Genomic DNA, 23,786 nt, shown 5'->3' on the forward strand with positions numbered 1-23,786 from the left:
AAGATCCACCATTATTATTTGGAATTTTCCCCAACATTCAGACCTGCCGAAAAGGCATCATTAGATAATTTGTTTTCTATTGCTGATATGAAGAGTATTTTGGATTTCTGATATTTTAGTAATAAGTCTGGAGGGATTTCTGCCAAAAGCTGCTGGGTTCCGAGGTTGGTCTGTGTGCCCCTGGGATCATGGCAGTTCAGGAGCCAGGAGCCGTTCATGTAAAGCAACTCGGGGCCTTGTCGGGGTGGGAAGAGGGGCTGGTACCACCCCCGATCCCGTGAGGCCCCATATGTCACTTCACTGCAGTCTCATAGCTGGCTGTCCAATAGGCTCTGAAAAGGAAGCAGCCACCATGCTGCCAGGGAGAATAGGTAGAAGGGACAAACACCTTTCCCCACCCGGGATGGCATGGCGCCGCAGTTTAATGCTCAGTCCAGATGCAGTTCTGCCAGAAGGCGCTGGGTTCCGAGGTTGGTCTGTGTGCCTCTGGGATCATGGCCGTTCAGGAGCCAGGAGCCGTTTGTGGGCTGGCAACTCGGGGCCTCATCGGGGAGGGGAGAGGGGCCGGTTCCACGCCCATCCCGAGAGCCCCTGCTTGTCGCCGCTTTCTCTCTAGTTTGGGGCACGGGCAGATGCTAGATCATTTCTTTTCCATTGCTCACTTTGTCTACCAGGAAAGGTAAGTGGCCGCACTTCAGAGGAATCGTCCTGTAGCCACATACCGGAACCATGCTTGTAGGAGCTCATGGTCGCTGGGATTCCATCTGGAGAAGGCGGGGGAGACTGCACCTGCTCCATCTGGGGGTCCTGGAGATATCGGCTCGGTATGGAGCCCAGAGAATTCTCCAGTGTTGTGATGCCTGCCGGTTTTCTTCACTGCTCAAAATTAATATTCTTAAACAATAAAAAGTCACACACATAAAGAAGTAAAAGACAGGTAAGATAGAGGGAGGAGAAAAAACAAAGGAGAAAATCTGTAGACTGAGGTTTCTTCCAAAAATGTGAGCAAATGGAATTGAGAATCCTCCACTTTGATGAGGATGGATACAGGTGAAAAGGGACAGAGCAGCAGTTATACTACCTAGAGACAGTACCTGGAGTTGAGTGTTCTCATCAAATATACGCTATTGTCTCTGCAATACACTGCTGCTTCTTTTAGTGATAAAAGAGAAGAGCTGCAATTATAATGATAGTTGCCAGAGTGATATAGCATCCACCCAATATTTCATCCATCTGTGACATAATACTGCTAAAATAAAACACCAGAAATGAGGTAAGTGGATACGCTTTACTGTAAGACTTTATATTACACCAAGTATCATGTAAACTTAATTTCTGCAAAAATGTAAGTTCCCTTCAAAGCTGACACGCCACTGGTCAAGCAAGTGAAAACAGAGATAAATAAATGGGACTATCTCAAACTAAGAAGTTTCTGCACTTTGGGGCCGGAGCGATAGCACAGCGGGTAGGGTGTTTGCCTTGCACGCGGCTGACCCGGGTTCGATCCCTGGCATCCCATATGGTCCCCCAAGCACTGCCAGGAGTAATTCCTGAGTGCAAAACCAGGAGTAACCCCTGAGCCTCGCTGGGTGTGACCCAAAAAGCAAAAAAAAAAAAAAAAAAAAGAAGTTTCTGCACCTCAAAAGAAATAGTGACCAAAATACAAAGACAATCTATAGAATGGGAAAGGATATTTACGCAGTACCCATCCGCTAAAGAGTTGATATCAAGGATATACAATGCACTGATTGAATTCCACAAGAAGAAAACTGCCAACCCAATCAAAAAATGGGGTGATGAAATGAACAGAAACTTTCCCAAAGAAGAAATCCAAATGGCTGAGAGGCAAATGAGAAAATATTCAACATCACTAATCATCAGGGAAATGCAGATCAAAACAACAATGAAATATCATCTCATACCACAAAGACTGGCCCACATCCCATAAAACAAAAGCAACCCGTGTTGGCATGGATGTGGGGAGAAAGGCACTCTCCTTCATTGCTGGTGGGAATGCCAACTGGTCTAGCCAGTCTGTGTGCCTCTTTTTTAACTTTTAGCATTCTAAAGCAACTGTATTAGATTTCACCTATTAACATGTTTCAAATAAAAAATCACATGATATACTTAAAACAATTTATTTAGAAAAATATAATTTTTTTTTGGCTTTTTGGGTCACACCCAGTGATGCTCAGGGGTTACTCCTGGCTCTGCACTCAGGAATTACTGCTGACAGTGCTTGGGGGACCATATGGGATGCTGGGGATCGAATCTGGGATCGGCCGTGTGCAAGGCAAATGCCCTACCCACTGCACTATAGCTCCGCCCCTATAAATTCATTTTTGATACAAGCAGCGCTGATATTTTTCTAGAGAAATCTGGGACTACCGCTTTTTTTACAAGAAAAAAAAAGTATTTAGGTTTTTAATACCCCAAATCCAAGACCCAAACTGCAGATTTTTTTTTTCACCATTTTCTAAACATTGTTAAGGATCACCAAATAATGCTTTAAGATGCTTCAACTGTGGGGCTGGAGCAACAGCACAGCGGTTAAGGAGTCTGCCTTGCATGCGGTCAGCCTGGATTCGATTCCCAGCATCCCATATGGTCCCCCAAGCACTGCCAGGGGTAATTCCTGAGTGCATAAGCCAGGAGTAACCCCTGTGCATCTCGGGTGTGACCCAAAAAAGCAAAAAAAGAAAAAAAAAGCTTCAAAAGTGGTTCTGAAATGCAGTGATAATGGGTCTCTTCCAGTCAGTATGGCAAAGAACACTTTGTGTGACTCTGGTGACTTATCAATTTTTTATATAATAATTAACTAATCCTACTGCTTACTTTCTTTCCAAAACAATACAAAACCAATACAATCTACTTCTATACCCACTACTCTAAAAAGTTTTCACCCACCGATGAAGTCCACACTGACAAATCCAATGGAAAGAGACTATTCAGTCTTCTTACCAGCACTCAAGTCAACTCACTATTTCTTTTTTTTTTTTTAATTTATTTATTTTTAATTAGAGAATCACCGTGAGGGTACAGTTACAGATTTATACACTTTTGTGCTTATACTTCCCTCATACAAAGTTTGGGAACCCATCCCTTCACCAGTGCCCATTCTCCACCACCCGTAAACCCAGTGTCCCTCCCACCCTCCCCAATCCCATCTCCCCCCCACCCCACCCTGCCACTGTGGCAAGGCATTCCTTTCTGTTTTCTCTCTCTAATTAGCTGTTGTGGTTTGCAATAAAGGTGTTGAGTGGCCGCTGTGCTCAGTCTCTAGCCCTCATTCAGCCCGCAACTCCCTTCCCCCACATGGCCTTCGACTACAATGTAGTTGGTGATCGCTTCTCTGAGTTGACCTTTCCCCGGAACGTGAGGCCAGCCTCGAAGCCATGGAGTCAACCTCCTGGTACTTATTTCTACAGTTCTTGGGTGTTAGTCTCCCACTCTGTTATTCTATATACCATAGATGTCAACTCACTATTTCTAACTTCACTGCCACATTCTTCTGAGTTTTCTCCTGTATCTCTGGGCTGTCCTTTCAGCCCTCCTAGGTAGCCATTTTTCTCTGCCAATAGCTTACAATTGTATTTGTGGTGACTGAAAATCTGTGCTGGGTCTCTGACAATCCTTTCAGAAGAAAGAGTCTATTGCTACTCTCCTGGCCTAACATCCCATGAGCATAAACTGAAATTAAAAACTCTTTTAACAAAAGGACTACCGCAGACGTGATGTTCTCAAGGTAGGTCATAAAAAGCATTGCGGCTTTCTCCTTGCACTGACTGACATTACTCCCTCTGGGAGAAGCCAATGCCTTGTCATGGTGATCCTCGAGGCAGCAAGGCTGTCAAGAGCTCCCTGTCATCCTGGGAGCAGATCCTTCAGCTCCAGACCAGCCTTTCTGGTGACTGCAACACTAGCTGTGTCTGGTTTTGTTTGGAGGTGACACTAGCTAGTGTTTAAGGGTCACTCCCAAAAGCCCTCAGGGGTCCATGCAGTGCCAGGGATTGAGCCCAGGTCTCCAGCATGCAAAGCCTGAATGATAACCCTTTGTTGATGACTCCCTCAGCCCAGCCTTGTCGCGTACTGCATCCTCTTAAAAGCCCATGAGTCAGAAGCACCCAGTTAAGTCATTCCCAATGTTCATTGCTTAAAACTGCAAAGTTTGGGGCCAGAGCGAGATAGTACACTGGATAGGGCATTTGTTTTGCACACAACCAACCCAGATTCAAAATCTGGTATCCCATATGGTCCCCAGAGCATTGTGAGGAGTGATTCCTGAGTGCAGAACCAGGAGTAACCCCTGAACATAGCTGGGTGTGCCCCACCCCCAAAAAAAACCTGCAAAGTTTATGGTGTGATTTGGAATAAAGCAGCACACAATTAGTCCAACGGCATATCTTTCTTGTGTACTGGTCTAATTTTGATTGAGTTTATACAGCTATTTGAAAACCAAATCTTAACCTAATTGCATGGCACACTGAGGAATTACTCTAGCTTCTGGGTTTCCACAAGTCATCACCATCCATAAAACTGCTTCCAATAGAATAAAAAAAAAAAAAATGACCACTTATCTGGTGTAGCACACTAAGCAAAAGATCCCTCATAGTTTATGGAATCTGAATCTTATCCAAAGCTTTCTGTTCCCACTCAACTCTCCATATGCCGATATTTATCTGCGACCCAGATTTCTCTCCCAAACTCCAGGTTACAAGCCAGCATTACAATACTTTCAACACTAGTCTGTCTTCCTTATCAACATTCATCCAGGTCAACCAAAAACCTGGATGTCATCATAGTACTACCCACCCTTCACCCACATACATCACCAAGTTAATATGCCCAAATGATTCCTGATTATTTCTCTGTGACTGTAGGTCCTTTATATTTAGATATTTGCTTTATTGCTTTTTTAAATTCTCTCTTCCCTCACCCGTCACCCTCAACCCCCTTCTCTTTATTGTTGATGATGCTGTAATTACCATCAGGTATGCACACGTGGCTGTACAATGTTCACACATTTTTAGCTGTGGTGCTCATCAAAGGTGACACAAGTTATGACTGTGGTGCTCTTCAGGGGTCTGCACTTCCTGGCTGAGTGCTTGCATATCTTTTCATTTGTTTTAGGGACCACACCTAAAGGTGCTTGGAGCTTGCTTCTGACTCTGTGCCGAGATCACTCTTGGTAGTGCATGGAGAACAAGGGTTGATAGGAAGCAAGACAACTGCATTACCACCTGTACTATCTCTCTTTCCTGGTGTACATCTTTCTAATTATGGTGACTGGCCCTATCTGTGGGCCTTACTGTGGTGTAGCCAGAGATCACTGGTGGTGCAGAGATTGCAGAGTTGCTAGGCTCAAACAGCAGCACTCCCAGGACCATCCCAGCACAGGAGACTGGGGATGACACTGAAGACTATGTCACCAGAAGCTTGCAGAGCAGGTGCTCTAAAGCACTATGCTACCCCATGTCCCACCACAGTGCTCTTTAAAGAATATAAACTTCACCTGAACCGAATGATAGTCTAAAATCAGTCCATCAGAAATCATGTACAACTTGATGTGATATGCTCTATGTATGAATCATTCCTACTCCAAATAAATAAAAACTGATTTAAATTGTTTCAAATTCTAATTATCCATTTATAGGTAACAAGAAAGGCAAAGAAACATGTTTTAATATATCAGAAGGGAGTCTGAGACCTCAATAGGCTGAGCACATGCTTTGTATGTGGGAGGCCTGGGTTCAAGCCTCAGCACCGCACATCCCCTGCACAACACCAGAAGCAAACGCCCGAGCACGGAGTCAGGAGCAGTCCCACAGCAACACCAGGTGCAGCCAGAACCCAAAAGCAAAACAGATATTATCAGCAAAATCCAAAACAAGGAAATCCTACAAAACAAATGATCTGGTTTCTTCAACAAATAAATAGTAAAGTAAAAAAAATTTAAATAGTAAAGTAAAAAAATTTTAAAGGATGATCTATCTATAAAGAATACTCAGATTTTGTTTAGCAAATGGTACAACTAAGGAAACTGAACATTAGCTGTACAGTTTGTGATACTTATAAAGCACTATTATTTAGCTATAATAATGGTATGATATTTCTTTAAAGAAATCTTAACTTTTTTTATTTTGAGCCACACCCCGTGGTGTTCAGGAGTTATTCCTGGTTCTGCATTCAGAAATTATCTCTGTTGGTGCTCAGAGGACCATATGGAATACCAGTGACTAAACCCAAGTCTTTAGGCAAGTGCCCTACACACTATACTATCACCCTGGGTCCCTAGAGGTCTTAACTTTTGGGTAGGGCAAGCTCTGCCCTTCACATACCTGATCCAGATTCAACCCTCAGCACCACATATGATCCCCTGAGGCCCATCAGGGGCCAGGAGCAAGCAGAGTACCACCAGAAGTGGCCCCAAGCCCATCCCCACTCAATCTTTTTAAGTTAAATAAAATAAGGGGATCTTAACTTTCAAAGATAAATTCTAAAATACAAAGTATATGATACATTTGGGATGTTTTAACTCAATCGGGGAAAGGGCTGGTTGGAATATTTCTTTTAAAGACTGGGCATAAGCTAGATGAATAAAATTTTCTTCTTTTGTATCTATTTAAGTCTTTCTACAATTAAAGTGTTTGCTATAAGGCCAGAGATATAGTATAGCTGATAAGGTATATGGCCTGGCACATGGCCGACCCAGGTTCAATTCCTAGCATCTTACATGGGGTAGTACCCCATCCACATGGGTGGTTCCCCAAGCACCACCAAGAGTGATTCCAGAGTAAAGAGCTAGGAGTAACCCCTGAGCATCACCGGGTGTGGCCCAAAAACAAAGAAACAAACAAACAAACAAACAAATAAGGCCAAAAAAATTCTTTACTACAATAAAATGTTTATAACACATAATGACTCTCCTCTGCCCTGGGAGTAAAGTTCAAATTCTTCAGCTCAGTTTCCCAAGAAAGTTCTTTCCTTATCACCAGCTCATTGTGATGCTGCCCTTCTCAGTCGCCCAAATGCCAAGACTGACAAGCTTCTCTCCTCTTACTCCCTACTCTTCCCAAAACACGTATTCCCTGTTGATCTCAAGCACTCTCTCTCTCCACTCATGTGGCTAATCTCTACTAAGCCTGCGTGAGGAGGCCTTTCCTGATCCTGAAGACCCAGCTAATTACCCATTCCTCAGAGCAGCTCTGCCTTGTTGCATCAAGCAGTGGACTCAAAAATCACCCACGCATGCGATTTTCATCTCTGTCATATAGTAGGTAATCAACAAAAATGTGATAAATCAACAAAATATATGTTCTCTAACCTTCCAACTTTTCCTACATCTATATCTCCCTCAACTTTCCCTGCTTCTTCATCTCCCTTTGTGATTTTGATTCACATAATGGTTGGCTGTTACAAAGTGTGATCAATGCTCTATCTTGAAGCCTCCCACTCTCATCTAATAAATGAAATTCACAGGACCAGAGAGTAGTATACATGGTAAGGCACTTGCCTTGGATGTGGCTGCTTTGGTCCCAACGCAGGTATTGTGCCCAGCACTGGATATGGTACCAAGCACCCAGCCTCTGAGCATACCCTGTGAGGGGCCCACCCCATCCCCCACAAAAATCAAAAGACAAAGTTCAATTTATAAATTCTATGCCACAATCATACAGATCTTCATCTCCAGGCCTGCTCTATGACTTCAAATATCTTCGGTATTTGATCCCTTATCTCCCACACACACCTTTACCCTAGAGCTGCTAAGAATTTCTCAATAATGTTCCTCACATTCTAAACTCCCCAACTTGGGGGGCAGGGCAGAAACACCCTACTCAGGGGTTAGTTCTAGCTCTTCACTCGGGGATCACTCCTGGCAGTGCTTGGGAGATCATATGAGATGTCAGGGATAGAACCTAGCACAAGACAAGTGCCCAGCCTACCAGCTCCAGCTCCAAGCTCCTTAATTTATGCTGACTTTCCCTTCTTAGAAATGCCTCCTTGACTTCTAACCTTATCCTTTAAGTCTCACCTCAAATGTCTTTTTGGCCTTTCCCAGGCCAAAATTAATTAAATTAATCTCCGATAGCAGATTAAGAAGTCTATTTTTTTTTTTTTCCTTTCAGGATGGGGCTGACAAGCTATGCTAGTCAAGGTGGCTGAGAGCCACTTCCCAAAATACTCAGATGGGCTGAGCAGGTCTGATATACTGGGGCCTTGCAATGTGGTGCTGCTCGGACCTAGGGGTGTTTTGAGACCAGCAGGACCCCACAAGGCAAAGCTGAGGGAGTCATGTGGTGCCAAGGATTGAACTCGGGCTTCACACACGCAAGGCATGGGCCCTAACCCTTTGAGTTATCTCCTTGGCCTCCTGTACTTATCTCTATTGTAGAATTTGTCATATTGATATGAAATTATGTTTAGATGTCTGCTTGCTAGACTGTAACTTACTAGATACGCAGGTATCTCTATTTCATGCTTACACCTTCAGCATATCTAAATCTACTACAATGTCAGTGAGTGAAGTTGCTAATAATTAAGAGGCACGTTGAGATTAAAATGACTGCCTAAACCTACTTTCCAAAGATAATCAGATTTCATTCCTTTAGAGGGGAGAATAAAATTCAGCTCCTTTTAAAAAAACAAAAGATCCAGATTATGAAAACAAAGGAAGTCGAATTTTAAGACTTTCCATTCCCAGGACCTAAGTATGGGCCTGGAAATCGGCCCAGGGAAGACTTAAGTGAGGTTCACGTAAATCTCCTCAGCACACCACAATCCCTGGGATCCTAACCAAACCCTGTGATAATCTCAGTATCAAGTCTCAGGACAGAACAACTCTAAAACAAAACCACTCGAGCGTAACTCAAGGTTTTCATCGCTAACCTAACATAGATGTAATCACAGAATCTACCAGAACCCAAGAGATTTTGAAAACAATGACTTGCCATTTGTTGTTCTGCTTAAAAGGCCTTACAACTCATTCAGGTATTCTCCTTGGAAGATGAAGCTCTAAGTTATCAATTATATGTGCCTTATTAATTAACAGGAAACTTTATATCATACTGAAACAAGATTCACGTGTCCAGAACATGTTACCAATATTCTAGTGTCTTCCGCATTCTTTAATACCTGGCCTTCCCTATCTTTTCTGAACCTCCTCTAATTTACAACTGAGTAACATTTTATTTTCACAAGAGGGTACAGTGTGTCTTTTGCTGTTCTCCTGCCCCCACCTCTCCAAGCAAATACTTTACCATGGAACAACTTAAAAAGATGAAAAAAAAAAAAACTTTTAAGCCATTAGTGAGTAATATGATACCTCCTTCCTGGCAAGGTTGCTGTTTTATAGAACATATTCTCAGAAGGGAAGTTAAGAATTGGGAGGAAAGAGGGTCGGGAGAGTACGTGAAAAATCTGTACTTGGCCAGTAAAACAAGAGTTGCCAGGACACTCAGAAATTAAAAGAGCTAAGAGCAGAGGAAAATTAAAAGTATACCAGAGACAAGAAAAAGGCTGATTCTTTCTGAGCGAAGATTTCCTAAGAAACTGAGCTCCAGTCCTCTCCAGCACCACGTTAGACTCACACCCTCACAAATTTGGGATTTGCAGAGGAACTTAACTTCAGTGTGTCACTTAATGAAATTAGTTTATCTTAACTGAATAAGACTGGGAAAGTCATGAGGTCTTCTGATTTATCATATCTACCAAAACTCAGATTACCCTTCACTTACTTTAACAATAGGATTTTACAGTTTCAGAGTTTTCAGAACATTATTTTCAGCATCTCTATTTAGAGTGTACCCAAAGATAATGTAAAAACACTGTATTTAAATCTCATTCATGTTTGGTCTTTTTTCCCTTTACAAAGAATGTAGAGAAAGTTAAGCTGACAGTTGAAGAATGCTCAAGCTTAGTTTTTTTTTACTTTCCTGTGACTCACAACTTTCCTGTAGTGAAGGAGTAGTGGAAGCCACAAGGCCAGAAATTTGAAATCCTGATTACAGCACTTACAGCTAGCTTTGCCATCTTGGGCAGGCCTCTTAAAAGCCTGGAGTCTCAAATTCCAAAACTATAAAAACGGGATATAAAATAGGGATAATGAATACCTACTTTGCAGAGTTATTGTGAGTAAAATGAATTAAGAAAACCACTAAATTGAATATAAACTCTAAAGAATGGTGACTGTCTGGATCTGTTAAAGTCTTGTTCACATACACATGTATTTACACTCCCACACACACCTCCCCTAAAGCAATAATAATTAACATTAGGTTGGGAGCTCAATAAACCTTTTAAATAAACCAATACTAGTGTCCCCACTTCATTAACCTTTCTTCCATAATCATGATTGTTTGCCTTTTACCTTGTACTATTTTCTACAGCCTTGACGAGATTCAATCTTGTTCTTTTAAGTAGTTTCCTCCCTCTCCTTGGCTATTATTATCTATACACCATTCAGACAATGCACCTTTGGGAGTAATTTCGCTAATACCACCCACTTTCCACTTCTAGTGCCACGGGGGTGGAAGGATAGAACACAAAATTCACAGCCATGCATGCACGAGCCCAGAGTCCCAGATTCGCGGTAACCGCGCTGAAGCCCTGAAATTAGCTCTCCCGGCATGTAACTTTCAGAGGCCACTGCACTATTCATTCTTGTGTCTCCGCTAACAAGAGACACGCGTGGGGAAAACCGCCTGCTCTCAAAAGTTCACGCGTGGATTGCACTCGCCCTCCACTCTGAACAGCGCGGCTCCTGAACGGGACCCTGAGGCTGGAGGGAGAGGTGGAAATGTGGGGCCCCCGTGTCGCGGGAGAGCCTTAGGACCTGGCCGAGCTCTGCTCTGAGAAAGCAGCCCAGCTTCAAAGACTGGAGGGAAGCGAAGGGGCGCGGTCGCCTACGGGGCTCGGGGTTGCAGCGTTAAGTCCCAGACAAAGTAAAGGCTCGCACGGACCGTGCGACGAGACCCTTTGAAACTATGATTTCGACGACCCTCACGCCACAGATAACTGCGTCGGACCCCACTGCCGCTTAAAAGAAGTCCCCGGGGGTTGCAAAAATAGGCGGCTCGCCCCCAACCCATAAATCAAAACCCTAAAGTCTGTTTATTGGCTGCGCCGGCATCTCCTTCGCCCTCATTGGTTATGCCGGACGTAAGACCCTCCCCAACGAGGGAACCCTTTCGTACGGCGGCACCCCCAGCCCGGCAAGCTCGAGCCGGCTTCCCAAAAGCCCGCCCCCTCCCCCCAGGTACCAAGACCCTAGGGGCGTTTGAAGCTGTGCCCCCCGGGGACTCACCGTGTAGTAGGAGAGCAGCCCCGCGTTGTAGTCGAGCACAAACCAACGGTACTGCCAGCCTTTCATCACATTAGTCCATTTGCTCAGCGGCCCTTCCATGATGGACGCCATCTTGGGAGCCGCCAATGACAACAAACGGCCTGACGTCACTCGCCTATAAGGCACTCGGCATGCGGGGGCGGGGCCTGCGCCCGGGGGGCGGGGAGGGGGCGGGGCCCGCGGGAGGCGGCTCCTTGTGGTCTCGTGGACCCACGCCCCTCAAGCACGCTTTCTTCGAGACAGTAGCATGGAGGACTCCGAATGCAAACTGCTATTAGCACTATTTGTTCACAAAAATAACTTTAATAACCGGAATTATACCGTGCACTTCCGAAAGCTTTCAAATCCTTTATGCATTCATTGTATACCTACTTGTTTTGTGCTAGATATTTTTAGGCTTTGGGAGTCAGCTGTCAGCAGGACAGATGAAAAGGCTACAAAATATGCGTTAATGAATGGTATATTAAAAATTGGTAGGTGCAGTCAAGCAAATTAAGCAGGGGAAGAGTAAGTGGAGGCTATTTCAGCAGGGGAAGAGTAAGTAGAGGTTATTTAAAAATCCCAAACAGAAGGCCTGAGAAAACGTGCGGGGGTGGGGGGGGGGAGAGGCAGGGAGGAGAGTGGGGGGATCCTGAGGGGTTTACACCAACCACACCAAGAGTGTTCAGGGCGTACTACTGGCCATGCTGAGGGGGAGTATACGTGTTGCCAGTGAAGGCTACATGCAAGGCCTTAACTTCTTTACCATCTCTCAGGCCTTGGTAACTTTTGAGCCAAGAATTATAGAAAGTGAAGGAGGGAAGTCTGAGGAAGAAAACGAATAGCACGCACAAGGACTGTTGTTTTTTGGGGGGGAGGGGTGGGGGGGTGAGGAGAGGGCACACCTGGTGATGCTCACTGGTAACTCCTGGCTCTGCACTCCAGAATTGCTTCTGGCAGTGCCTGGGGGGGAACCACAGGTGGTGCCAGGGATTGAGCCCCTGTCGCCAGATGCAGGGCAAAGTCACCCTATCCACTGCAAAGACTTTTCTAGAGGGCAAAAGAGGTCAGTATTTAGTGGGGCAGGCACTAAATACAGGATGTAATAGGTCCTGTGCCCCAGTGGTAGACAAAGGAAAGTTCCCTGCTACTTAAAACTAAATTTGGTGAAAAAACAAGCACTAAAACTATATAGATACAGTATATAGATGTAGCAAGAAAAATATCTATACTGATTAAAAACTTTGAAAAGTTTGTCATTGATGTAATAATAGCAAACCAATGGGAAGCTGCTTTAGATTATTGGGAGTTCCGGTTGAGCCTTGTAAAAAATGACATTTATTTATTTGATTTTGGGGCCACAGCTGGGGGGGGGGGTAGCTCAGGAAACCATATGAGGTCCTCGGGATAGAACCCAGATAGGCCACATACAAAGTAAATGCCCTATCCACTGTACTATCTTTCATGCAGGGAAATGACATTTAAGTGAAATGTGAAGTTTAAGGGGGAAAAATAAAACCCAACAGTCAACCAAGTAACATGGGTGAAGAACTAAAAAGGGAATTGGAAAGTGGAGCATTAGCTAGAAGTGGCAGTGAGATCAAGGGAATAGTTACTTTTAAATTTTGTTTTTAGTTTCAAAGTACTTTATTCTATTGCTGTCGTAAATCCTTTCTGTTGTTATTGCTGCCGCTGCTGTTTTTTGAGGGCCACTACCATTGTTGCTCAGGGCTTAATCTGTGCTCAGGAATCACTCCTGGCAGCTCAGAGGACCATGTGGGGTGCTGAGGATTGAAACCTGGTTAGCTACTTGCAAGGCAAACACATACCCATTGGATTGTTTCTCTGGACCCTCCTTTTTCTTTCTTTTTTGGTGGGTAGGCCACACACAGTGATCTCAGGGGCTACTCCTGGCTCTGTGCTCAGGGTTTACTCCCGGTGGTGCTAAGGAAACCAACCCCAGTCGGTCCCATACAAACCAATCACTTTAATTCCTCTGCTCTCGCTCTCGCTCTTTGACCCCCATGAATCATTTTTCCTTGCTGATTTAGAAAAAAGCACTTAAGGAGCAAAACAAGAGACTCTGCTGGCTAATTGGATGAAGATGGAAGATAAAATGGATCAGGCTTAATTTGTTCACTCTTCCTCATCTCTGATTATATTGAGATATAATTGAAACTTAATATTGTATAACCTTCAGGTATATGAGGTAATAATTTTATACACATATATTTGACAAAATTACTACATTAGATTTAGTGAACACCCATCATCTCATAATTATAATGAGAACGTGTAAGATCTACTCTCAACAACTTTCAAATATATAATACAGTGCTGTCGATTACAATCATTATGATGTACATTAAATCCTCCTTATTTATTTTAGAACTAGAAATCTATACCTTTTATGGAGCAGGCCGGGCCACACATGGTGATTCTCAGGGATTATTCCCAGTTCAATTTGGTATTGGTGGGGTGGTTGTTTTGGGGTGTTTTTTTGTTTTTTTTTTTTTGCTAGGGTTTTTTATTGCTGTTGTTGTTGTTATTGTTGTTTTGGGGTCACAACTAGTGTGCTCAAGATTTACTCCTGGCTCTGTACTCAGGGATCACTCATGGCAGGGGCTCAGGGGATATATGGGATGCCAGGGATCAAACTCAGGCCAGCCACGTGCAAGTCACATACCCTACCCAATATCTCTCTACTCTCTTCCAATTCAGTTTTTTGGGGGGCTGTCACCTAGCATTGCATAAGGGACCATGCAGTACATCAGAACCATCTAGTACCTCTGAAATCCCCATCTTTCTGAAGCTTTTGATGACAATTTTATCCAAAGGTATAAGGTCTTAACTCTTAATTATCTACATGTATAGTAGTTTTCAGGATAGGTGTTTAGTATTTCCATCAGATGTCAATTGATCACCACTTTATCATCCACCTGCAGAAACTAACTGTACAGGTGGGGCTGGAGAGAGCATCTAACAGAGTGAGTGCATGCTCTGCATGCAGGAAGCCCAGTTTCTAACCCCAGCACCACATGGTCCCCCAAGCACCATTAGGAGTAACCTATGAGCATTCAGCTGGATGTATCCCCTGAGCACCACCATATCTGACCCCAAAACAAAACATAGGAAAGAAAGGAAAATGGTGAGAGTGGCCTTTAAAGGTGTTGGTTAGACATTCATCCAATAGCTGCAAGATAAACGTTAGGCCACCAGGAAGGCTGGCCTGTTTCTTGGTAAAGTTACTTCACAGCCCTCACTTTGTGACCTTGGAAACTAAAAGGAGTAGAACAAGATGTTTCAGTATTTCACAGGCATGTGAACTGTACATTTGGCTCAGGAAGATATGTGTCTTATCATATCACATGACTTACTTGTAGCAGTTTCACATGCCAGGCTGCTCTCTTGCCTATGGCTCTTCACTAGGTGAAGTGACAGTATTGTTAGTAATACTCCAAACGAACCACATAGGTCAGCTTTCATATATACTGACATTGCCTAGAGATTGAGAGCTCTGGGCTTGTGCACCAGGAGCCAAGCATGCATCCCTAGCCACTGGTGAGTTCAGTTGCTGCTCTGTTTGCCTTTTAAATCACATGGTGAACAGGCTGAGGTGATTATGCAATGAGAGGTTATAAATTCATTTTTGGACTGAAAATATAGGGCTGTCCTTCTGGAAAACAATTTGGACGACTCTCAAAAAATTAGATATTGAATTCCCATTTGACCCAGCAATACCACTGCTGGGAATATATCCCAGAGAATCAAAAAAGTACAATCGAAACAACATCTGCACATGTATGTTCATCGCAGCACTGTTTACAATAGCCAGAATCTGGAAAAAACCCGAATGCCCCAGAATGGATGACTGGTTGAGGAAACTTTGGTACATCTATACAATGGAATACTATGCAGCTGTTAGAAAAAAGGAGGTCAAGAATTTTGTAGTTAAGTGGATGGGCATGAAAAGTTTCATGCTGAGTGAAATGAGTCAGAAAGAGAGAGACAGACATAGAAAGATTGCACTCATCTATGGTATATAGAATAACAGAGTGGGAGACTAACACCCAAGAACTGTAGAAATAAGTACCAGGAGGTTGACTCCATGGCTTCGAGGCTGGCCTCACGTTCCGGGGAAAGGTCAACTCAGAGAAGCGATCACCAACTACATTGCAGTCGAAGGCCATGTGGGGGAAGGGAGTTGCGGGCTGAATGAGGGCTAGAGACTGAGCACAGCGGCCACTCAACACCTTTGTTGCAAACCACAACAGCTAATTAGAGAGAGAAAGCAGAAGGGAATGCCTTGCCACAGTGGCAGGGGGGGGGTGGGGGGGAGATGGGATTGGGGAGGGTGGGAGGGACACTGGGTTTACGGGTGGTGGAGAATGGGCACTGGTGAAGGGATGGGTTCCCAAACTTTGTATGAGGGAAGTGTGAGCACAGAAGTGTATAAATCTGTAACTGTACCCTCACGGTGATTCTCTAATTAAAAATAAATAAATTATAAAAAAAAAAAAAAAAAAAAAAAAGAAAATATAGGGCTGCAACCTTAACAGCCCTGGTGAACTATGGAAGAGTTGCAGGATCTAACAGCAGAGATGCAATGATTAGGATCATGGTTGGCACCGTTGTCATCATGGCACGTGTTCCAAGCCACTGTTCTGTTCCTCTGGGCGCTGGTCTGTAGTTTTTCTATAGTTTTCTTATCTGGTTTTACTTTCAGGATAATTATAACTTTGTAAGGGGTGTTTGGAAATGTTCGCTCCTTTTCCTTTCTTTGGGGGGGGTGCTTTTTTTTAAGAGTTTGAGAAGAATCAGCATTTATTCTTCTTTGAATATTTGTTGAAAGGAACATTAAAAACAGAAACAGGAATGATTCATACATAATAGTGATTAAGGAGCAGAGTATTCCACAGGTTGGTAGTTTGATGGTAAAGGGATGAATGAGCTTCCACCTGCTTCTAGTTGAGGAGTGGCTTAAAGCTTTTTGCTTAAGAATGTGGCCTTGCGCTTAAAGGGTTGAGCTCATGCAAAACATGCTTTGCAAGTGTTTAAGGCAAATGCCCTAACCACTATACTATCACTCCAGACCAGTTTCTTCATCTTAAATAAGTCAGTAGTAACAGAACATTGTTGTGAGGACTAAATGAGCTCAAATGTGTTAAAAAAAACTTAAAATAGAATTCTAAACTCATTCTTTTAAACATGTTTGTGTATACATATTTATATATGTGAAAATATCACTGTCATTGTCATCCCGTTGTTCATCAATTTGCTCCAGTGGGCACCAGTAAGTCTCCATTTGTCCCAGCCCTGAGATTTTAGCAGCCTCTCCTTACTCGTCTTTCCCAATGATTAGAGGCTCTTTCAGGGTCAGGGGAATGAGACCTGTTATTGTTACTGTATTTGGCATATCGAATCTATATTTGATTTGATATGTGAAAATATACATATGGAAATACATAGGGAAAAAACTTAAAATAGTATTTCATAGATAGTAGACACAGTATAGATTAGTTCTTAAAATTTTTCAGAGAAATGTGAGGGCTGGTGAGATAGTACAGAGGTTAAGGTGTTAGCATTGCATACAGCTGACTCTGGTTCAATCTCTGGCACTTCTTGATCCCTCAAGCACTGATGGGAGCATGCCTAAGGCACAGAATGATCTCCAAGTACCCTGGGTGTAGCACGAAAGTTTTGAAAAAAGAGTCATTTCAGAGAGTGAGAAAGTGTGAATTTGAGTAGGTTGTTGGGCTATGTTACAGCCCATTTAAGAGTTACGGTCTTGGGCAAGAGAGATGATAGCTCACTGCTTTGCAGGAGCCCTGGGTTCAGCCTTAGCACTGCATGGTCCCCCCAAGAATTTTTGAATGTGTTCAAAAATCCCCCTACCCACCTTGCAAAGGAAAAGAGGGGAAGGAGGGAGGAAAGAGGGAGAGAGAAAGAGACCATGACAATAATGATTTGTAGTTTTTAATCTATAGTGAGGCCAATCCACAGGGACATGAACTTTTTCTTCAGCAATATTATTCATCAGAAATAAGTTCAGGGTAAATATAGAGAGCTGTATTTATCTAAGTGAGCAATAAATGAGAGAACAATTAAATTCACTAAGGTATTCAAAGATGAGATTATAATTTAGTCTATGAATCCTGGTTTGGGGAAGGAAAGGAGAAAGAAAGGCAAAGAAAGATGAATTTCAGATCTTGTTTAAGTAAAAAAAAATGCTAACTTTAAAATAAATAACCCGGTTCTTGCATTGCACATGGCCAACTTAGGTTCTACCTGGCCTCCCATATGGTCTCCCAAGCACCACTAGGAGTGACTCCTGAGTGCAGTCAGAAATAACCCCTGAGCATCACTGGGTGTGCCCCAAAAGCATAAAATAGCAACAACAAAGTAGGTAAACTGGAAGGGTAAAGAATGGTAAGTTAGTGGCAGAAGGATAGTATAGTTGGTGGGGCTTTTGCCTTGTACGTGACTGACTCAGGTTTGATCCTCAGCATCCCATATAACCCCCCTCCCCACCCCAGCTCCTCCAAGACTCCTGAGTGCAAAGCCAAGAGTAACTCCTGACCATCAACGAGTGGGACCCCCCCCCCAAAAAAAAAGAGTGGTGTTCAAAAGATGGGACACACAAAGGTCAGAAAGATAGACTAAGAAATGGGCACATGTGGGAGGCCAGAGTTAACTCCCAAAACTGAATGATCTCCAAGCACTTCTGGTATCAACACCTCAGCACTGATTCAGGAGTTAACCCCTGGCTACTGCTGGATGTGATTCTAAACAAAGACCAAACAAAACCACAAAAGATGAAGACACCTAGAGTCAACCAGTTCTTGCTGAAGAGAAAGGCTAGGTAGGAATGGCCAAGGCACAGATGATTGAGGTCAGTTAGACTAACTTATGGCAGATAAGACAGTCTAGGAACATAGAAGCACAGGAGTGGCAGAAGTATTGTCCATGTCTATGTTGAGATCACCAAAATAATGACCAGTATAGCAGCACAAAAAGAGAGCTACAGGACAAAACTCATTGGCTGGGACCTAATGCCCAGAAGTTGGCAGATGACAGATACCAAGCAAAACAGAAAATAGTAAAGAAAAGTGGTGAAGAAGTAAAGGAGATAAGTTTTATGAAAGAGGAGAGATGAGAAAATGCTTTAGTGGCAGCAAAGGATATTTAGTCTTCACAATAAATTGCAGACTGATAACTGTGAGTTTCAAGAGAAACCGGTGGGCATGTGGGTGGGTGGGTAGGGACAAGAGCATTCAATGGCCAAGAGCCAAGAGCCATTCCCCTGGCTGGCCCACAGTGACAAACGGACAAAGGAGCGGGTCCGGGAACAGAGAAACAGGGCCTTTGGCCCAGGCTGATTGATAGACAGTTTATTTCTCTCTCCTCCCCAGTGTAGTCGGATCTTTCCCTTACAGCACAATTGTGGTCATAGTTATGGCTGTAATCCCAGTCATCATAGTTCCATCATCCTAGTCTCCTCATAGACCTCAAAGTCTGCTACTAGTCCTTAACTTCATCATAGTCCCCACTCTCTCCTTTCAGCATAGTTATATAGAAATCATGACGGGTGGGGGTACATATAGGTGGGGTTGAAATTGTCATAACAACAAACAGAGGTAAAGTCTTCAGGGGAAGTTCTAGGTGATTAACTCAAGGACAAAATCTCATCTGAGAGTTCAGTAATAGGAGATCCGCTCAAAGGTGGAATTCCATCTGCGTGTATTGCTTTGTCCTTTCCTCAGCTAGAATCCATTTAAATAATCATAGTAAATTTACTTCTTATAATATTTCTAGTCATTTTGTGTAAACACAGTAAGAGATACATTAAGCTTAAAGGTTGACTCTTCCTGGGACATGTCGCTATATATTCCAGACCATAGTCCTCAGGCCAGGTTAGTCTTTCCTAACACCAGCAGGGTCCTTATTCAGTTACTTCTTTTTGGGTCATGACAGAATTTGTTCCATGACCATGCTCTTAACTTATTATATATTTTTTAATGTTTTAAAATTTTTACATTTTTTATTTTTATTTATTTATTTGGGCTGGAGCAATAGCACAAAGGGTAGGGCATTTGCCTTGCATGCGGCCAACCCAGGTTTGATTCTTCCACCCCTCTCAGAGAGCCTGGCAAGCTACCAAGAGTATCTCACCCACATGCAGAGCCTGTCAAGCTACCTGTGGCGTATCCGATATGCCAAAAACTTTAACAACAAGTCTCACAATGGAGAGATTACTGGGGCCTGCTCGAGCAAATCGATAAGCAATGGGATGACAGTGATACAGTGATTTATTTATTTATTTATTTATTTTTATATAAGTTACTTCACAATATTTGATTAAAATTAATATTCAAGCACCAATCCCACCACCATTACACCTTCTCACCACCAAATTCGGGATGTTTGCATCTCAAGCCCAAATCCCTGTCCCAAAACACAAACGAAAGAATCTATTTTATAGTGTTTGTTATAAAGAGCTGCTGAACATGCTTACAAAAGAGTGTTCATATAGAAAGCAGTGTGAAGATTGTTCTATTTTGGCAGGAGCCACTAAGACATTTTATAGGATATCACTAACATGTTGTTAAAATTTGGTGATGTGAGCTTTGCTATATCACTTATATCACTTGTCATCCCATTGCTCATCAATTTGCCCGAGTGGGTGCCAGTAATGTCTCCATTCTTCCCTGTCGCATGCTAGTGTAGCCCAATGGTGTCTGCTGGCTCCAGGAACATGAAGAGCCTCAAGCCATTCATTCAGGGTCTTGACAAAGAAGTCTGACCATCTCGTAGGTGGGTGGCCAGGCGTTCTTTTGATGTCCCACGGAATCCAGTCGGTAATAGCTAATCTCCAAATCGCATTATGTGTCCATCCCATCTGATTTTCAATGTCTTGGCAAATGAGACAGCATCCCTGACCCTGATTCCCGATCGTTGATGGAGGTCGGAACTCCGGATTCCTTCTCTCACTTCAGTGAAACGTGATATTCTAAGCATAGCTCTTTTGATTCCTCTTTGGGAGACCCAAATAGCATTCTCGTCCTATTTTCATAAGGCCCAGGTCTCTGAGGCATATGTTAGTGCAGGAAGAATGGTGGAGTCAAAAAGATGTGCCCAGCGTGGGAGAAAAAAAAAATGTGTTTTGAACTTGAAACAGCGGGACACTTGGGCAGTCTCGGGCCAGGGCTGGTGCCGGCTTGAGCTCCGCCGAGATTCGACCCGAGTGGCCGTGCCTTTGCACAGCCGCTTGGCTGCTGAACGACCAGGATCCAGAGCCACCTATATTGCTTGGGGTCCCAGCGAGTGCTTGCAGCCATGTCTCCAGACTGTGAACTAAGCTTTTGCTCCATGCTGCTCCAGGAAGGAAAATGATGCAATTTCCAACTTAAATCTCCCTGGAATTAATTACTAAACTACAGAAATCCTAAACCTAGACTTTATATCTCTTCATTCTCATCAGTGGAAAACTAATTATCAAATGTTTCCTTGTCAATAGGGCTGTATTCTTGGGGGATAAACTTCAACAAGGATAGTGAGTTCTGTGTTGAAACTCCAACAACAATAGTGAGTTTCTTATTGCAATATGGAATGTAATCAAAATAAAGGGAAAAGGAAGTGAAATTTATCAGTTATGCAGGGGGGGTGGGGGTGGGGGTGGGGGTGAGGAGGTAGGAGGTATACTGGGTTTTTTGGGGGTTTTTTGGTGGTGGAATATGGGCACTGGTGAAAGGATGGGTGTTTGAGCATTGTATAACTGAGACATAAGCCTGAGAGCTTTGTAACTTTCCACATGGTGATTCAATAAAATAAATTAATTTTTAAAAAGTATGTGCACTATCAAAAAAAAAAAAAAGATGTGCCCAGAACCAGAGGTTCTTCATCCTTTTAACCACTTCTTCGATGCTCTTGAAGGTGTTCCACACCACTCTTTTCCTCCTGCGCAGTTCAGGTGCCAGGTCGTTCCTCATGTTGATTTCTCGACCCAGGTACATAACTGCTGCATTCGGAGATGTTCATTCCATTGAGAGCAAATGGAACATCAGGAACTAGTCTGTTTCTCATGAACATTGTCTTCGTGAGATTCAGTTGCAGTCCGACCTTTCCACATTCATGGTCGAAGTCGACCAGCATTCGTGCCGCTAGGCTAATGTTCGGTGTTATTAGAACGATGTCATCAGTGAAGTGGAGGTGGTGTAGTTGCCAGCTGTCTATCTGCACTCCTATTCCTTCCCATTCCAGTCATTGCATGACATTATCGAGGGTGGCACTGGAGAGTTTCAGTGAAATGGTATCACCCTGCCAAACCCCTCTTTTTACATCGATGATCACTTCCTCGTAGAATGGTGAGATCCTGGTGGTGATTCTGTAATACAGTTCACAGAGGATCCTAATGTACTGAGTTTGAATGCCCTTTTTGGCTAAGGCTTCGATGACTGCTTCAGTCTCAACAGAATCAAAGGCCTTCTTTAAATCAATGAACATTAGACAGAGCAGCATCTTGAACTCTCGTGAAACCTCAATGAGCTTAGTCACAGTGTGGATATGGTCGATTGTGCTGAATCCTTTTCAGAACCCGGCTTGCTCACATGGTTGTCCTTCATCTAGTGTTCTGCCAATCCTATTGAGGATGACTTGAGTGAACAACTTGTAGACAACAGACAACAGGCAGATTGGGCGATAGTTGCTGATGTCATGGATGTCTCCCTTCTTGTACAACAGAATCATCTCCCTCGATGGTGTACCACCTCATCATGGCGAGGGGGTGGCAATGGTGCCAACCAGTGAAAAGTGAACCAACAGTTGCTTCCCAGAGATGCAGGCAGGTGCAGGGCTGGATTCTTTGCATCAACTGTGTCAATCTGTCCAGTACTTTCTGTATGTGAGCAGCACGTACATGCACAAGGTGTGTGGTGTGTTTGTAAGCTTGTAAATCATTACAACATGCCACCTGCATGGAAGAACTTGGCAAGTTACCCGTGGCATATTCAATATGCCAAAAACAGTAACAAAAATGGACCTCATTCCCCTGACCCTGGAAGAGCTCCCCAACACAGCAGTGTTGAGAAGGATGAGCAAGGAGAGGCTGCTAAAATCTCAGGGCCGAACTAGGCTGCCAAAATGAAGAAGGACTAAAATGAGTGTCTGCCCTTTCAATGCACATATGCTGGCATTGGAAGCATCCATCAAGGACCTGATGGTGCAAGCTCCGAAGATCAAGTACAACGTCATTGGACGGACTGAGACGAGAAGGCATCAATCAAATCATACCATTTTCTTTCTTGTTTTCACGGTGGTTCAATAAAATATTTCTTAAAAAACAATCATACCGTTTTCAACACTAGAGAAGAACTGTTCCTTGGAATATGTGACAATAGAGGCTTCGGTGGTGTCGGTGTCTTTGTCAACACGAACTTGGCCATGAGCATTGATTTGTTTTAATGCCTAACAACCCAATTCGGACTCTTACATTTGAATAGATGTGGCTCATTGCCGGCAGTTTTTATCTTTGTCTATGCACCAACATCCAACTATGATGAAGAAGAAATTGAAAGCTTTGGTATATATATGTCTGAAAATATGTATATAAGCATATATATATATTTCCCTCTATGATTTGTTGCCTATTGTCTGAACCCCATCAAATATGGTATGGTAATTGTGGAAAATGAGTAGGGAATGTCTTACAATGTGTCACATGGCCGCTTTTGTGGCCGCATGGTCCAGGAATATGTTCACTCATATGTGAAGCTCAGCCCGAGTGTGTAGAAAGTGGCCTGGACTGTGGCGGCAGTTGGGTTGTGCAGGTTGGCTGCTGGGGCTGGGTCCCTTGGGGTCGGGAGGTCCCTTGGGGTGGGGAAGCTGCTAAAATCTCAGGACCGAAGTAGGCTGCCAAAATGAAGAAGGACTAAAATGAGTGTCTGGGGCCTTATTTTATGTTTCCTTCTGGGAGAAGCAGCCGTGAGTTCTGGATGATGGCTGATGAGGAGATTATCTGGTGCCAGCAGGAGGTGGGACACCGGAGACTGGGGAAAACAGGCAGAGGATCTCTGCTCCCGGGTCCTGTTGAGCCCAGAGTCCAAGGTCACAAAGTTCTGGGTTATCTGGGTTCCATGAGACTTCACTCATGCGTGAGGCTCAATGTGGACATGTGGAAAGCGGCCTGGAGCATGGCAGCGGCTGGGTTGTGGAGGTCAGCTGCTGAGGCTGGGTCCCTTGGGGTGGGGAGGGCCCTCACCCATCCCCCTCTGGGATACTCTGAGTGAAAACAGCCTGGCGTGGAGTCCAATGGCATGGTTATGGGGGCCTCATTTCATGCTCTCTTCTGGGAGAAGCAGCCGTGAGTTCTCTTAACTTATCATACTTGTTGCCCTGGGTCCATCCAGTTGCCCTGGGTCCATCCAGTCCCTTCGTCGGGACTCTCCTTTTGGGGGGTGTTAGGAAGTAA

At 43.7% G+C, this 23,786-nt stretch overlaps 1 protein-coding gene across 7 annotated transcripts in view; it reads right to left on the reverse strand.

Moving 5' to 3' along the window:
* The window catches only part of OSBPL9 (oxysterol binding protein like 9), a 223,716-nt gene that overhangs the window by 145,434 nt on the left and 54,496 nt on the right, over window positions 1–23,786 (reverse strand). For 2 of the 7 annotated variants that reach the window (XM_004607137.3, XM_004607131.2), the window contains exon 1: window positions 11,303–11,428. The exons of 1 other annotated variant lie outside the window; for it this stretch is intronic. In XM_004607137.3, the coding sequence (XP_004607194.1) occupies window positions 11,303–11,413 (111 nt within the window). In that variant the 5' untranslated portion in view covers window positions 11,414–11,428. Of the gene's footprint in view, window positions 1–11,302; window positions 11,429–23,786 lie in introns of those variants that run through there. 4 more of the 7 variants (XM_004607133.3, XM_055138079.1, XM_004607130.3 and 1 more) reach the window with 2 other exon arrangements.

This window comes from Sorex araneus, chromosome 5, assembly GCF_027595985.1.
Source record: "Sorex araneus isolate mSorAra2 chromosome 5, mSorAra2.pri, whole genome shotgun sequence".
Lineage (NCBI taxonomy): Eukaryota > Metazoa > Chordata > Mammalia > Eulipotyphla > Soricidae > Sorex > Sorex araneus.